At 40.4% G+C, this 16,619-nt stretch overlaps 1 protein-coding gene across 4 annotated transcripts in view; it reads left to right on the top strand.

The window, feature by feature from the left end:
• Positions 1-15,330, top strand: part of LOC117234763 (tyrosine-protein phosphatase 99A-like) — a 420,704-nt gene extending 405,374 nt beyond the window's left edge. For 2 of the 4 annotated variants that reach the window (XM_033496275.1, XM_033496274.1), the window contains exons 7-20: positions 441-641; positions 1,482-1,762; positions 2,359-2,615; positions 4,096-4,391; positions 5,907-6,127; positions 6,209-6,334; positions 6,403-6,575; positions 6,666-6,957; positions 7,093-7,264; positions 7,335-7,459; positions 7,544-7,821; positions 7,898-8,033; positions 8,122-8,684; positions 8,960-15,330. In XM_033496275.1, coding sequence (XP_033352166.1) covers positions 441-641; positions 1,482-1,762; positions 2,359-2,615; positions 4,096-4,391; positions 5,907-6,127; positions 6,209-6,334; positions 6,403-6,575; positions 6,666-6,957; positions 7,093-7,264; positions 7,335-7,459; positions 7,544-7,821; positions 7,898-8,033; positions 8,122-8,589 — 3,026 coding nt within the window. In that variant the 3' untranslated portion in view covers positions 8,590-8,684; positions 8,960-15,330. The remainder of the gene's footprint in view (positions 1-440; positions 642-1,481; positions 1,763-2,358; positions 2,616-4,095; positions 4,392-5,906; positions 6,128-6,208; positions 6,335-6,402; positions 6,576-6,665; positions 6,958-7,092; positions 7,265-7,334; positions 7,460-7,543; positions 7,822-7,897; positions 8,034-8,121; positions 8,685-8,959) is intronic. The other 2 variants (XM_033496276.1, XM_033496277.1) reach the window with 2 other exon arrangements.
• Positions 15,331-16,619: the final 1,289 nt, after the last annotated feature.

The raw sequence follows: 16,619 nt of genomic DNA, 5'->3' as shown, positions 1-16,619 counted from the left end.
GCCGAGCGTTTTCGAGGGGTGCTTCAACTCGAGTATGACAAAATCGTTTCCGATGATCGCGTGCTAACGGCTTCCTTCGCACTTGCCGCACGAAATGTGAAAATCATTGGAAATAACGACACCGTTCGTTCGTTCGGTTCGAGTATAATTAACGTTATAGCGCGTTAATGATTGTATTGCATTTTTTAAACCTATAATTGATGTATAACCGTAAGCGAAATAACTTTGTAATAACGAAGTGTATGAAACCTTGGTAAATTTTATTTTCTTGATAATTTGGAAAATATCACGAAGCGTTATACTAGCAATATATCAATTTTTCAATTCATCGATCGTATATAATAGTAATGTATAACTCACAATATTTCTTTTTGTAAATTTCTGAACATTTTTGCTTATATAATTTTTATAGTTTTGTAACTTTCATTTTCGTGTTCCAGTGCCAACGAAACCATTGAATCTGTCGTCCCACGGCATTACATCCACCACCATTGAACTGTCATGGGCCGAGCCAGACTACGCCAATGGGATCATTTCCGGTTATCGCATTTACTACATGCATTCCAATTACACCGACGTCCAAATGTACAGAACCGACGAGTATGATGGACCAGTCATTGAATTCGTTTTGAAAGAATTAGGTGAGTTAGTTATATTAAAAACGGAGCAGTCCAAAAATATTTTTATCTTCTCGTCATCGTCGTTTCTTTTTATTCGCGTTGAAGGCGAGGCCCGTAATAAGCAAAGAGTACTAATATACAATTATCTGTTTCGAGAATCGTTATTCGTATAAAGAAACAAGACACATCAGTGTGCGTGGCTTAACGATAAGCTGGAACTCTTATCATCGCGATGCGTTACATGCTCATCCTCGATAACTGCAGGTGAACGCATTGTTAGATAACACAAATTTGATCTTATTCATATGGTAAATTCTATGTTAGGTACGATACATTTATTTTACAAATTGCTTTGAAATAGAAAGTTATTCCACGAACATTTCACTGCTTCGGTAGATACTCAATGGTATATAAGATATATGTGCACATATCGATAAAATATATTAGGGAATATTTATATACATATTACAAAATATTATACGTTTAATTATATGCTATAGATTATTGTATATATTAAATAATATTTTCTAAATCGGGATTATAAAGTAATTGATGTTGGCTGAAACTATCTTCTGTATGTATACCACAAACGCACTGTTTAATTATAATATCAATTAATAACCTCAACTAAAAATTTATATTTCAATATTATTCAAATATTATTCTTCTGTTATTAAATTTAATATTAGTCTTCATTAATTCTATATCATTCTTCTCGTGCAATATTTTATTATCAGATTGTATTTTAATAGAAAAATTCGTCCCTCCTGATTTACCTAGAAAACTGCTCTCCATCTAATCACTGGACCAAGTGATTATACGATACCGCATTACCTCAACTGATCAGTTAATTCCTTTCAGAACCGTACACGGAATACAAGATATGGGTAAAGGCTTATACGTGGAAGAACGAGGGCGAGCCCTCGGACCATATCATTCGTCGAACAGATATTTCAGGGCCCAGCGCGCCGTTGATCTTGAACGTTACTTGTCCGACTCACGATTCTGTCTACATCCAATGGGCCAGGCCGAATCTCTTTTGGGGTTCTATCGATTACTATTTCATCAATTATCGAATCGAGAACGACAATCGTTACGAGGAGATCGAAATGATGACGGAGAAGAATCATCTTGAGAGCGCGGTACGTTTCAGTTTGCTATAATTCTCACTTCGACTCCACCAGCCGCGACAGTTCTTCCACTTTCTTCGTTCTCAGTGTTTTCACTGCGAATAGCTGGTTTATTTCACGCGATGCTCTACCACGAAGAAAAAGAGACAGCCACCGAGAATTACTGGACTGGAACTCCGTTAACTGGAACCTTTCGTTTTCCCTATTCATCGATTATTTCTCTCAGCTTTAGATAAACAATGTTTTCTCTTATCTGGTTTGATAAACAATTTCTTTGACAGTATCAAACGTAGAAAGCTAGTTTACGAAAAATAGCAGTAGACTGACTTGCACTATTATAATTGTCTCTAAATGTGAGTTGTTTTGAGCTGATACGCTCAGCTGACACGAGAACATCCTTGAACGATTAAAGCGTTTTGTCGGTTATCGACTGCAGACGTGCCGGAAATGCACGGGACGGACGAACTTCCTTATCACGTTGAATTCCAAATTGAAATTACGCGATGACTCACACGAGTCGCTTACAGAGAACCCCAGTACACAGCGAGGATCGTAGAAACGTTGTGTACGCACCCGAATAACTTCGATAAACGCTTTTTTATCCACAGATGATCATACCAAACCTGACGATGAACAGCGTGTATGAGATCGTGGTGCGTGGAGGCACGCGAAGCGCTATCGACAATCGGTTGATTATACGCGGAGAAGGTTCTGCTCCACAGAAGGTGCGCGGCATTCGCGATTGCAACAGAGCACCGCCGTTATTGCCACACAGTACCATATGGTTCAGCAGCGGAGTGATTGCCGGGGTGATCTGCGCTTGTCTGGCGGTGATGCTGATGATCACGTCCTTCGTCCTATGGAAGTGAGGATCAATCGTTTGTCCTCTTTCATTTTAAACGTCTATATCTTTCTTGCATGACGCCGTTCTCTTATTAAACATTTTTACTTTCTTCTTATTTTTCTCTTCTTTCCTCCCTTTTTTTTTTTTCTAATTCATATATTTTTAGCAACGGAAACAGGATTATTGAGGTACCGGCGGAAGAGCAAGAATTTATTAAGTCGTGGTGTTCGTTCTTCGTAAACCCCGATAGTCACGAGATTACTGCCCACAGTCTTGTTCACTCATTCAACTTTGCAAATGCAATACCTCGCCCTCATCATACGATAATACGCATTCGGTCGTCTTCGTGCAATTACAAACGATCTACGATGCAGTCATACTGTATTACATGGCACGTAGTCGGTGCGCTGTTCGCGATTAGTCCGCTCGACGAGCGCTCAGTTTACCGGCTGCTCTCGTGGTATTCAGACTGGCCGTACATTATCATAGCTAATGGCACAGGAAAACAATTATACGTACGGTGAACATTCGGCTCTAGGTGTCTCTCCGATTTACGGTTCCCTCTCCGCGGCGCGTGTAGTCCCTCCTTTTCTTCGATTCTCGCAGTCTTTCTCCTTCTCTATCGCCGACTGACCTCTTATCGTACGCGATAACAACTAGTAACAACGACAACGTAAGGTTTCCCAGTCGTACGGCGGCATTTCGTGAGTACATCGGGACGTCACGTTTCATTCGTTTCGCTTGTTTTGCCAGGAGTGGAGGGTTCCATCGAGTGTTACAATAGTCGTGTGCCAAAACACGTGCCGTCGCGTGCAATCTCCTGTATTTTCGCTGGTCGATCGGCATCGTCGAAGATGCTCAAGGACGTCGATTCAAACGCGATACTGTGTGAGTCGCGAGGGAACGATTCGTAAAGAAGGAATACTTTCTGGGTCACGGACGGCGTGCTTCGCTCTGTGCCTGTGCGTTGCTCGCTCTTGCAGTTTATTCGAGGAACGTTCACCTCGATTCCTCTTGCTCTGCCGATCGTTGAAAATTTTCTGCACAATCATAGAATGGATAGTAACAGAAGCTCATCGACGGGATGAAGAAGTACCTCGAACTGTGAGTCCCAGAAGAAAAGAAAATGAAAACGTTTCTCCTTCCTACGCGAGAACTTTTTTCATTACGGGAAGATCGTCGACGAACAAGAGAGCAACACGGAGGGACATAAGTTCCCCGCGTGTTTCGTCGGTCGTAAACGATGATCGATCGCAAGCGATAACGCGAATGGAAACAGTTGACAATCCCAGTCTTTTATTGCGTTTAATTTACCGCACTTTCTATTACGAGATACTTTGTTAAGAATATGTTGTATAAAAGAATCGTATTGTACCGCTTTGTTGTTTCGACAAACCCTTTTAAAATTCCTGTTCTTTCTTTCTCATTTCGGTTTTCCTCCGTTTGTGTTTGTTCTTTTACATTTTCTTTTGGAATGCATGCTTATGACGAAACTCATTAGGCCTTGCCTGAGGCCAATTTTCAGGAAATGCTTCCACACCGCGTACTACTTCCTCGACTATCCGCCCCGCAACGTGCCCACGCTTCAAGAATGGGAGAACAGCGAGCAGGATGGAGAACGTACCGCGGTCGCCATTCAGAAATTCGTACAACACGTTGCGAGTTTACACGCGGACGGGGACATCGGGTTCAGCAAGGAATACGAGTTCATTCAATCGGAAAGTGGCAAATTCACCGCAGAGAATTCCCAATACGTTGAGAACAAGGCGAAGAACCGATACTTGAATATATTGGCCTGTGAGTAGTACTATGTGCATTTCTTTGATTTCCAGATCAACGAGATCTTTTCGTGGGAAAATCTTTATTTCCATCGAAGAGCGTTTGGTTTCGACAGCTCCACGCAGCTCCTGTTTTTCTTCCTGCAGCTCACCGGCGTCCAACTTCTATTTTTAACCAAGTTTCCCTTTCACCCTCGCGATATATCGCGAGGTTTAATTTTATTTCATGCAACAGAGTCGTAGAGTCTACGTTATCTTTCGCGCAATGGCGATCGAGCACTCTGTTTAATCGATTAATTCGCAGCAATGGCACATTTCCGTTTTTTTCAAGGTTTCCTCTTCTTCGTCGGTACCAACGTTCCTCCGCTCGTTCGTCATCGAGTATGTAAATCGGCGAAGGTTTCACGCATGTCGGGACAGAGACCGTGCACGATACGACAATTGTAATCGCGCGTATCGGAAGTCCGCAATCGTCAGAACGTCACTCAGCCTCGCGTGGAACTAGCCTCCAATAGAGCTGAAATTGCGCTCAAGCTCGCTTTCTATTTTAAACGAAACGACTTTCGTTTGATTCATGAAATCCCTGTCTCGCCGTACTTCGAGTACCGTAATATTATGTCTCGTCATCTCGTTAAAACCGATCAATGTAACGCTGCGCTTCCTTCGTTTAATGATGGATTAACCCTTTACCCTTGTTATTCGATATTAAAGATTGTACTATTTGTGGTAATCGATCGTATCTTATCTTATGTTAACACCAAGGTCGTTTATTAAGCTTTCAATGAAAGCAAGCGTATAAAGCGCAAGTTAGATTAAGGTTTAATCTTCCTCCGTTTATGCTTGATACCGTTTGTAACAATTCTACAGAATTATAATTCTACTTGTAATAATTCTGCTTTATTAGAATTTCAACTAAGTAATATTCCTCTATGCGAAGATAAGATCGTCTAGTCTATCAGGAAAAGCGAGGAACGAAAATCTCTCGTGATTTTATACCGATAACGTATCGGCTTTTGCTGAGATAAGCGGAATGGTTGGTCTAAGTGAAATCGCGCGCGATTTAACGCGTCGAAATTCGCGATGCTGCGAGCTTCAACCGTTCGCGATGTTATCGGATTAACGAGTTGCTCTCGTTCGCTTTTAATGTGAGTGACCGGCAGCACTCTGCAACGAGGTCACAGATGCTTCGCGGCACTGCTCGTTAATGCCTATCAATGGTGATGGGTGAGAGAGAAAGAGGAGAGAATGGGAGACGATCACCTGGACGACCCGCAACGACGTTGATTCATGGGTTTTCAGTGTTTAACCAAACGTCCTGGATGGGAAAATAATACTAGTAACGGAATGCTTGACAGTGAGATGCGAGTTTGGAGAAAAATAGAATTAATGCTTTCAAATACTTAATTAGTAATAACGTTAGCCTTTATTGCAAATTAATCGAATATATTACTAAATATTTTTTAAGTGTTCAAATGTTTCGGTAATTTATTTAATTGGCAGTGAAAAGGTACAGGAAGAAAATTTCTGTTCATAGACGACCATACTCGAGTGCAGTTGTTATCATGCGGCGGAGGACCCCCAAAGAAGGGTCACGATTACGTGAACGCGAATTACATCGACGGTTGGCAGCGTACGCGTGCGTATATTGGTACACAAGGACCACTGCCACCGACTTTCGATGGATTCTGGCGTATGGTATGGGAACAAAGGGTATCGATCGTTGTTATGATCACCAATCTCGTCGAACGTGGTCGTGTGAGTACCTCTACTATTTTATATACATCTAACTTGTATGTATTCTCTTATTTAACTCTTTCTGTCTTTCCCTGTTTACAGAAAAAATGTGATATGTACTGGCCTAAGAAGGGATCTGAGACTTATGGCTATATTCAAGTGACTCTGTTGAGAGAGGATGTTATGGCTACGTACACCATTCGTACCCTTCAAATTCGTCACATGAAGGTTGATATATTTATAAAAAGTTTCATCGATAAATTCTTTCAAGACCTAAATGATGTTAATGTCTATAGGTCAAGAAGAAGAAGAATGGAGTCAATATGGGAGAACGTATCATTTGGCAATATCATTACACCGGATGGCCTGATCATGGTGTACCAGAACATCCGTTGCCGGTTCTGAGCTTCATCCGGAAATCTTCCAATGCCAATCCTCCGGATGCAGGACCAATCGTTGTTCACTGCAGGTAGAGATAGGCGAACACTTTTAAGTACAGTACTATAAGCAGTATAAGAGATACAAATATAGTCATGAACTAAAATTGCTTTTATTACAGCGCTGGCGTTGGACGTACAGGCACCTATATTGTAATTGACGCTATGCTGAAACAAGCCAAGTGCAAGAACGAAGTGAACGTATTTGGATTCCTAAAACACATCCGCACACAGCGGAATTTCTTGGTCCAAACCGAGGAACAATACGTGTTCATTCATCATGCTTTGCAAGAAGCTATTGAAAGCGGTGAAACTAATATTGAGGCAAACAATCTATTAGAATATGTTCAAGACATGCTGAATCCTAATAATTCCAATATCGAAGCATGGAACAACCTTGAAGCTCAGTACAAGGTACTGTAGAATAGAATACTATAATTACTATAATTTGTACTATAAGTATTACTATAAGTTGTAGAATAGAATAATTACTATATTCTAGGTTCTCTTATATGTATATTAATACGATCTTTACAATTATATTTTCAGCTGGTGACTTCATGGAAACCGAAAGAATTCAATCTTGTCTCCGCGATCAAACCGTGCAATCTTCACAAGAATCGTAACCAAGACGTTATTTCAATCGAAACAGCTCGCGTTCATCTGACGCCGAAGCCCGGAATCGATGGAAGTGACTACATCAACGCTACATGGATTGCTGGTAAATAATCGTTCGAAATTATTCAAATTCGATATAATGTTGAACGCGAAGCCAATTTGTTCGTTTCCAGGCTTCCATCGCAATCGTGAATTCATCATTACCCAACATCCAATGGAAAATACAATCATGGAGTTCTGGCAAATGATGTGGGATTACAATGCGCAAACTGTAGTTATGCTAACCGAATGCGACGAAGTAAATGGAGCTTTTTGTTCAATACTCCGTATCTTTAAGGTTGAACGATTAAGTAACAGTAAATAATAATTAAATAATTCACAGGAATATCCCGAATTTTGGCCTACCGAGGGAAAAGATTTAGAGTCAGAGACATTTCGCGTACGATTTTGTGGAATCAAGGAAACCGCGAGCGGAATGATCTTGCGCGAAGTTGCGGTCCGATCTCTGCAAGACGATTACGAATTGAGTGCCAAAATCGTCCAAGGACCGCGTTCCCAACCTGGCTTTTGGCCACACAATACCAATCCGAGACCACTTGTAACCTTGATTCACGATTTACATCGGGATTACCAAAACGGCCCTATTGTCGTAATGGATAGGTAATTTTCTGCAAATATTATTATTTCATGAACTCATGATGAATATAGAAATAACGCTGATCGTTATTGGCACCAGGTTCGGTGGCGTCGAGGCTGCAATCTTTATTCTGCTCACCACATTGAATAAGCAACTAGAGTTCGAGGATAGTGCTGATATTTATATGTTCGCGAAGTTATTGTACATGAAACGACCCGGAGTCTTTCGATCAAAGGTATACTTCGCAACCTATAATTTTATCCTTTATAAAATTTCATTTAGAAAGTATTTACGATATTAAAACCATTTTTTGCTCTTCATAGGAGGATTACGCGCTATTATATCAATGCCTGGAGACAATGCTGTCATCAAAAACTCACGACGAGCCGGATCTATACTCGATGGCCAATGGTCACGTGTCCACGATAACAGATCCCACCGATGTACCTACCTCGTCGATGCAACACATGCAAATGGATTATTCTCCTAAACCAACGATGATCAGAGAATACGCGACGGTGGAAGTGAATTCCATGTCCGATTATTCTATTCCGATTCGAGTGGATCACTCGATGGAACCGTGTAGTAGTAGAAGCAGCGAGAGCTGCATGTTCGCCCACACGGGAAACGAGCACGAGAAAAATATAGTTATGACCCATCGGAATGTAAGCTATCACAATCACCCGGGCAGTGTCTCCGTTATCGTTGACGCGAACGGTTACGTGACGAATGGCAGCATGCGTATGAGACCAGAGGGTATGGAGTCGAGCTGCAAAATGTTGCCTCAATGATGCCTGCCGATCTTCGGTTGCAGTGTTTCCTCGAGCCGGTCAGAACCGCTGTAACCGATCGAGCTACTCACTGCCCGAAGTGTAATCCTGATTCTGTGAGTAGCCACCCTGTATTTAACGTTCGAATGCTTCTATCCCTGAAGCATAGAAATATATAAATATTTCATATTTTTCAATAATTCTAATGTAGATACGCATACAATCCTTCTGTGATTTGAACAATCGTAACGTCCATGCATCAACCAGTATTTTCCGACTATAAAGAAATACATGTCGATTATCATGTTCGTAGGTCAAGCTCTACGCGAATGTAGTTTTAACTGTAGAGTATTTATAAACTATTTATAAACTTTCTTTTTCTATCACATAGGCTACAGCGTAAGGAGTTCCAAATTGGACACGTCTTCGCACAAACGGAAGAACGGCAAATCGATCCTAGGATCAGCCTGAAAAGGATTCTCAAGCACCTTTAGTGTAAATAATTGATCGCGTTAGCTTATGCGCGTGTACGTGTACACTCTCGAGGACGTCGAATGACGAGGGTACGCGTACACACGGTATAGAAAAAAAGAAAAATGAGGGTCCTGTTTTTGGTGTTGCTGGGTGCCAAAAACCACTTATTAAAGCACGCCACCCTGGACCTTCGTTTAATGTTGTTCATCGTGTAAGTGTACACTACTCGTTTTTTTTGTATATAACCACACAGACACATTTTCGCGCGTATCGTGCACATAACATACTTACATAACATTACTCATCACGCGTACACGCACTTCACCCTACGACCATACACATACACACGCGCGTATATTTAGATGTACGTGTAAACACCTTTATATAAGTTGGATCATATTCGATCACTTCTTTACCAAAGAATCGTTTATATTCGCTCTCGTTTCGTTTTAAGTCCCTTTCTAAGGTTTTATCGTTCAGCCGAAGACTGACCAATCGAATTCGCACTGTCGTGCACGCGTTGCGATCTATAAATAGAACCCACTATCGTTTCTTACTTTATAATCAAAGAAGAACATCGCGCCAATCGAATTCGATATGCTTGCATCCCTCTGTCTCTTTTCGCTGCAGCGAACATGCAATGTCACAAGGAATTGAAGATCCAAACATTGTTCGTAAACGCGTCGTCGTGCGTCTATTCGACTTTCTCGAGGTTGATGGAATGAGTTGTCCAGCGGAAGGCAAAATACGTTAAATAAAAAAGAAAGGATCAACGGATGAAAATCATGTGGACGGAACGCGATTAAAGTTGCGCAGGCGCGAGTATTTAACGATTTATCATGATCCGTGAGAATGATAGCAAACCGTGACCAATCGCAGCTCGATCGCTGTAAATTAACTCGGTGGAAAATAGATAACCGATAGCAAACGTGAAACCTGTTTTTGCGAACGTATCATGTCTGTACGCGAAGGAGAGAATGTGAGAGAGTAAGAGAATGCGAACAAATGTAGCTTGTTTATCATCCTATCTAATTAATTAATGTCGTAATCCATTCCTAACGTGTAAGATTTGAATTAAGCAAAACGTGGAAAATGTGCTACGTCTACGTGAACTTTTCTTCATCGCGGTATTTCGTTGTCCCGCGTGATTTCCGACCTGGCCAATCGAGCATCGAGACGCGACAGAAAGACAAAGAACAAGCTACGACGACGACAATCTGAAGCGTTCGATAATTAACGAGATTAATTTCCAATCGTGATATCAGAGATGACCTTGATCGGTATATACCGGATCAATGGAGATTGAGCAGCTTTTAGACTAACGTTGTCCAAATTCATGTGATCCAGCGAGATTCTTCATTGTGATATAAAAAAGAAGAAAAGAAGAAAAAAGAAAAAAAAACAGAAAAATAGAATTCGACGCTGTTGTAAAATTTATTCTAGCCACAAGTTCCTTTGCCATGCGGTCATTTTTCTATGAGATCTAACATCCGGAAGACTGTTCTCTCATCCAGAATTCTTATATACACTTATATGCGTATTGCTAAGTCAGCATAATTTACGTGATACGGAAACAATAACTGCCTGTGACACCTTCGATCCATCTTCTATACGTGTTTTTTACCATCTTATATACGTTGTGACTAATCGTTGACGAACGATCTATCGTCCTTCGTTTTTACATTTTACTGCCGATTAACGATCGACGACGTGAAAGTTTAACAAAAAAAAAAAGCATGAAAAAAATCTCAAAAAAATCTGTATATGTATATGTGCATGTATGTAACCGTGTCCGTATTAATAAGACGTATGTAAACGTAATTCACGACTGAACGACTTTTTAAACTCGTTATCGGTTTTTAACTGGATGTCGATGTAGTCTACTTAAACGTAAAACCGTGCTTCTTCCTTCGGGCTGATCGACGCGATGGAACGAGGAACCAAGGTCATTTTACAGTGTAAATCATCACCGTTCTTATCACCGTTTTAATATTTGACGACACTCGACATACCTTTATCAGAACGAAATCCAAACGTTGATCAGCGTGATTTGAAGCAGTTCGTTAAGGGATCCTGAAGGAAAATTAGAAAACTTAAGGCTTAGATATAGTTCGCGCCGATGAGAATATCAGCGGGTTGTATTTCTTGCTAACTTTCGGACACATCAGCTAAGAAACATAGTAAGCCAAGAAAAGAGAGAGCAGGGAGGGCGAAAGAGATGCAGAAGCGTATAAATCGATGTACGACAGTTGCGACATTCGACTACCCTTTGGTAGACCTATCTTTGGCTTTCTTGCCCTCTGTTTCACAAGAATGTACACTTTCGTTAAACGAATTTGATCCTAGAGATATGTTCATCATTTTTCGATCGATACGATCGTGAGTCTCATGTGCATCGTTTCGACAGATAAAGGAACGTTGTCGATGATTCAGTAACTAAGCGAGCGTAACCGCTTGGAGCCTTATAATGGAAGGCTTCTGACGAATCAGAGAAACCGAGCCGACGTCCAGCGTCGAGCACAGCGTTCGTGGATGCCGATCAAAGACTATTCGATTCTTTCTCGTTGATAATTGCGACTTGAATTATTTGAATCTCGATAGAGATTTTATTACAAAAATCGATTGATACATTTCGTAGAGAAAGAACGAATGGTAGTTGAGTCTTATGTATCATCCGATAAGATAGAAAACGCTCGAGCTGGACAGAAACAAAACGGTGCCTTCCTGCTCGTGAGCACAGGAAGGGAAGGCATCGCGAAAGTAGATAATTCCTTTGGGCCGATTGGGCCAGCGAATCCCTCCCTACAACGAGAAAGAGCTAAAAATGTCTGTACCATATGCGATATATTAATGTAATATCGGTTCCGCTGTAATTAGGGATAATTAGAACGCGAGATTGTTGTTGACTCGTGCAAAGACGTGTCTGGACGCCAACTATACACATCGTATACATACAAAGTATATACATCTGTATACAAAGCAACGGATGCACGCTATAATACCGCTGTTAAAAGTGCACGGAGAATTGACGACGAGCTCTTTTAGCATAAAAATAGTACACCACCGAACGAACTGACTGTTGTTAACTTGCTTAAACGAGCGAAAATGAATCACACGACAAAACGCATCGTATACATAAAGAGAGAAAAAGGTATATATAAATATAAATATATATATAAAATATAAATATATATAAATATAAATGCAAATATAAATATATTATATTCAGATATTTATGATATGAGAAGTGAAAAGCTACACATTGTAACGTCACGTTTCGAATCGCCACGCGAGATACCGTGATTAGCATGCATGTGTGCGTACGTAGAATTTATTGAAATTTTCGCGGGTGTTCTCGAGAATTGAGCCGTGTGATAGAGTAATGGGCGGCTCGCGTGGACACCGTCACTTCAAGTCCCTCCTATCGACGCGGAACACGGAGGAAAAATCAAAAGAGACAGAACATTTTCCTCGCTTGCGTGATGTCACGGTACCTGCGTCACGGAACGGCGTCGAATACGAATCTGTACTGTATTTTACGATAAGCACCGTAAATTCTGAATGTACCTATACGGATACAAAAGAATGATATAAAAATGAGCTGAGAGGAAGAGTGTGTATGAGTACGAGTGTGCATGAGAAAGTAAGTAGATGTGCAACGAAGGATGTATGTGGATCGATCGATTCCTGGGAGGATCGGTCGTCGCATCGTTTATACATATATAAATATTATACATAATTAATTCGGAGGATAAACGAGATAGGTGTGTATAGAAAAATAATTTAGACTCTAGTCAGCATAACACAATCGTAATCGACGACGCACACGTTTTTCTTGTTCATTTCGTTTCTTTTCTTACTTTGTCACGGGAGAACGCGTTATTCACGTCGTTCCCATCGTTGTTTCTCTGTACTCGATGCGTTCGGGTTTTTTTCCACGTAAGAGACGAGTTGTAATGAACGCGTGGCTGCGTTTACGGCTGTTCGTTTGCTCGGAAGGGGTGCGTTGACGCGGTGCGGACTAAAACAGTGCGACGTTCGTGGTAATTGTCGTTTCTGTTCTCCTCGTCTTTTCTTAATCCTGTCTTTACTTTCACCTTTTTTATAATTATCTCCTTTCACGTTGTTAGCAATAATTAAAATTAATTCCTCTGATTAATAATAAAGGATTCGATGCTTCTATCTTTTTTTCCTAAATGTTATTGTACACGAGCTTCCGTTACATACGTTTTGAAAAATCGTGATGAAGATTCTAGAACGATGCGATGAACGGACTGCAGACGCAGCCATCGAAAGCCCGATAGAAGATAAGTGTTCGATAATGTAAACGAGCGTGTAAACACGCGTATCGAAGGCCTACACGAACCTCGAGGTGTCGCTTGGAAATCTGCGAAACGTTCGCGAGCGAGCCAAATTTTCGAAGAAAAATCGGGAACGCGCCGCGAATAGTTCGTTAATAAATGGCAACGAGTAAAGAAAAGTCGAACGCTTGATCGTACAGTCGACCAAAAGTCATTAGAGAATTAGCGAGGCAAAAATATCATCGGAGAAATCGGTTCTAGCGTTTAGAGGTAAATTTCAGGTCGACCACGATGTTACATTATTCGAATTAGAGAATCCGCGCGCGGGGAACGTACAACGTCACGCCACCGTAAGACTGCAAACACGACAAACAAACGAATTAAAGCAACAAAAAGAAAAAAAAAAAAGAAAAAAATGAGAAAAGACCGCGACCGACAAGAACGGTGTTTTTTACGATTATTATAGTATATTACGATTATTAATACGTTTCCTTTCCGGCGTTAGTTTCCGCAGCATCGAGTCAATCGACGCGCGACATTTAAATGCAAGTATTCGCACAGGCCTACGATAAGAGAAACTCTTTATATACGTATCCATGATGTTTCACGTGTACACTAAATAAACAAAGCATTAATTGTCATTCAGCTAATCGATGATCGGACATGACATGCGTAGCGCTCTAGAAAAAGTATGGGATAATGATGATACACCGAGAAGCTTTTGCCACCTATCAAAATGGCGGAACGACTTTTCACTCGCGTTTCACACTTGCAATTGGCCTAATCGATGGGTCCCATCATCTTCGACCTTTTTCATTCCTCGAACCCTGAAATTTTGAATGGCACGCTACTTCCGCTAGCACGGCGACGTCGTAATGGAACTGCATGGCAGAAAAACGGAAATGCAAGGAGACGCGCTAAGAAGACGGATTTATGCGAAGGTTAATTTTCTGTTCGTCATGGATTCTAGCAATATTGCGTACGTAATCAAAGCTAATCGATCGTATAATTGACTGACTGAGTGTGCAAATAACTTCCCGCGATGATAGCTCGTTGGCGAACAGTATTCGCGCGTATACATTTTTTATAATCGATGATTTTTCTTCCTAGTTAATCGTAATTCGCAACGGAACGACATCGAAGAAAATTTTCTCCACGTTCGCCAGCTAGCGTTGTACTAGTTTCTGAGAAATCGCGCTGCAGTTTCATTACGATTAGCATGCGATGTTTCAATTCGATATAGTACAAAAATTTGCGAAGTTGGAAAAACTCGAAGAACAAGATATATACATATAAATTGGAGAACAGCTGATAACTCGAACGATCAAGATTGTAACATGTCCGTTTACCTTAAACGATCGTACGATGCTTCGATTGTTCTCGACCACAGCTACGCTAAAGCGAAAAGTTGGAAGAAATGCACAGTGGAAACAGGCAAAAGATACACGTATGTCCTTTCACCGTAACAGTATCTTGACCAATTAAATACTAAGCTAGCATGGATGTATACACACTGAGATAAATGTTAACCAGTTACCTGCGTAATACTCAATGTTAAGTGTCGAACTGATGCTCGTTCAGATTTTTCTTGACGGCTGTCCTCGCTCGTGTGAACCTCACGGTTTTCTTTCTTCCATTTGCGCAAAACGAAACATTGCCAACGACTGTCTGCCAATCGTTTACGCGAATTTTTTAAACAAACGAAGAAAAAAAAAGAAGGAAGCAAACGGAGCAAAACGAGAAAAAAAAAATGAAAAAACTTTAAGAAACATTCCACGCCCCTTTTTTTAGACGATCAACGAAACGAAACATTGTTTGACTGCCATATACATATTTTACGATAATTTTATAGACGAGAAAACGGGGTGGACACCGAACGACCGAGGCTCCACTCCGCGTTCGACGCGATCTACCATGATTCGAATGAAATAGTATTCCGTGTTTTCTGAATGCGAATTTTATTGTAATCTACCCTGGTTAAAACGAAAAGAAAAAATGCGACTACACGACACATACTGATATGCGAAAAACTATTGTCACAGCTAATAAGTGTGTGTTTTTTCTTTGTTGTATACGTATCCGCCGTGTAGAAAAGTAGCGAATCCCCGCTCCAGCTCTCCACCCCTTCTCTGATGCGATCATTGTTGCAATCGATATCCCACAAGTATGTTGTAGTAATATACACTTCTTACTATCGAAAAAAAAAAAAAAAAAAACGTGAGTCATTCATTGCATCGATCGTAAAATTATAAATCGCGCCACACACTGCGCCCATAACCGACGACCAGTATTTTCTTTCCCTCACATATTGATTTCTTTTGCATTTGTTGATCAAAGTAGATGGTATTATCGTTAAATTTTTCTTTAGATTTAGGGCTTCCTTTTTCCGTGACAGTGACAGTCTTGCTATTGATTATTGACCTTTCTTTGTTCTTTCCATGTTGTTTCTACCTAATTTGTTTCTTGGTATTAAATCCGTATAGTAGTAAAAAATGAATATAATAGAAAATAGGAAATTGTTTTATTCAAACTAAAATAAAAAAAAACTGTGCATTCGAGATTGTTTGCATGATATGGAAATAATAAATTAACGATGCATGAGAGATGAATAAAGCTTAGGGTCATGAAGCTCTTCATCGTTATCGACGGTGGAAATTTAGGAGTTTTACCATTTTCTCGGACTTATCAAACGACGGTAAAGGTAAGTATTCTCCGGTAACTGATATCGTTATAACAACAGGGATTAGGGAATTATCTCAAAGATATGATTGAATCTACTAACTAATTCATTAATAAGAAATTTTTAATTTTTTATATGCTTCGATCGATATTAAAGCGATGTGGATTCAATAAAACACGTTGAAATACATCGTTTATCACATACGATAACGTAGCGATTTTGTCTCCAGATAAATTCCAGAATCGAATTACCGTTCTGTGGAAATACGACTGACGTGCAACTGATAAGCGCTAGTAATTAAGCTGATTGACGTCTTGTTTATGACCGCGTCTATAGCCACAAATTGTCATTTTAACGAATCACTGTTCTCGCCTGAAAGGCAACCGATCGGTGGGAATTTCGAATTCGCTTCGAAGCTATCTATCTCTTCGATCGGCACTTAACGAAGTGTCACATCAATCGTCGATGAATTTAAATCCGAAATCAATAAATTCCTTCGAAATCTATAGAAAACAAAATAGAATACTCTTATTTACATTCTTTGGTATTTTCGGTGCTGCATAGGTAAAGGTTCACGAAAGAAATTACACTGGTGG

Source organism: Bombus vosnesenskii, unplaced genomic scaffold (genome assembly GCF_011952255.1).
Source record: "Bombus vosnesenskii isolate JDL3184/JDL3185 unplaced genomic scaffold, Bvos_JDL3184-5_v1.1 scf7180000013308, whole genome shotgun sequence".
NCBI lineage: Eukaryota > Metazoa > Arthropoda > Insecta > Hymenoptera > Apidae > Bombus > Bombus vosnesenskii.
This window is presented reverse-complemented; position numbering and strand designations above follow the sequence as displayed.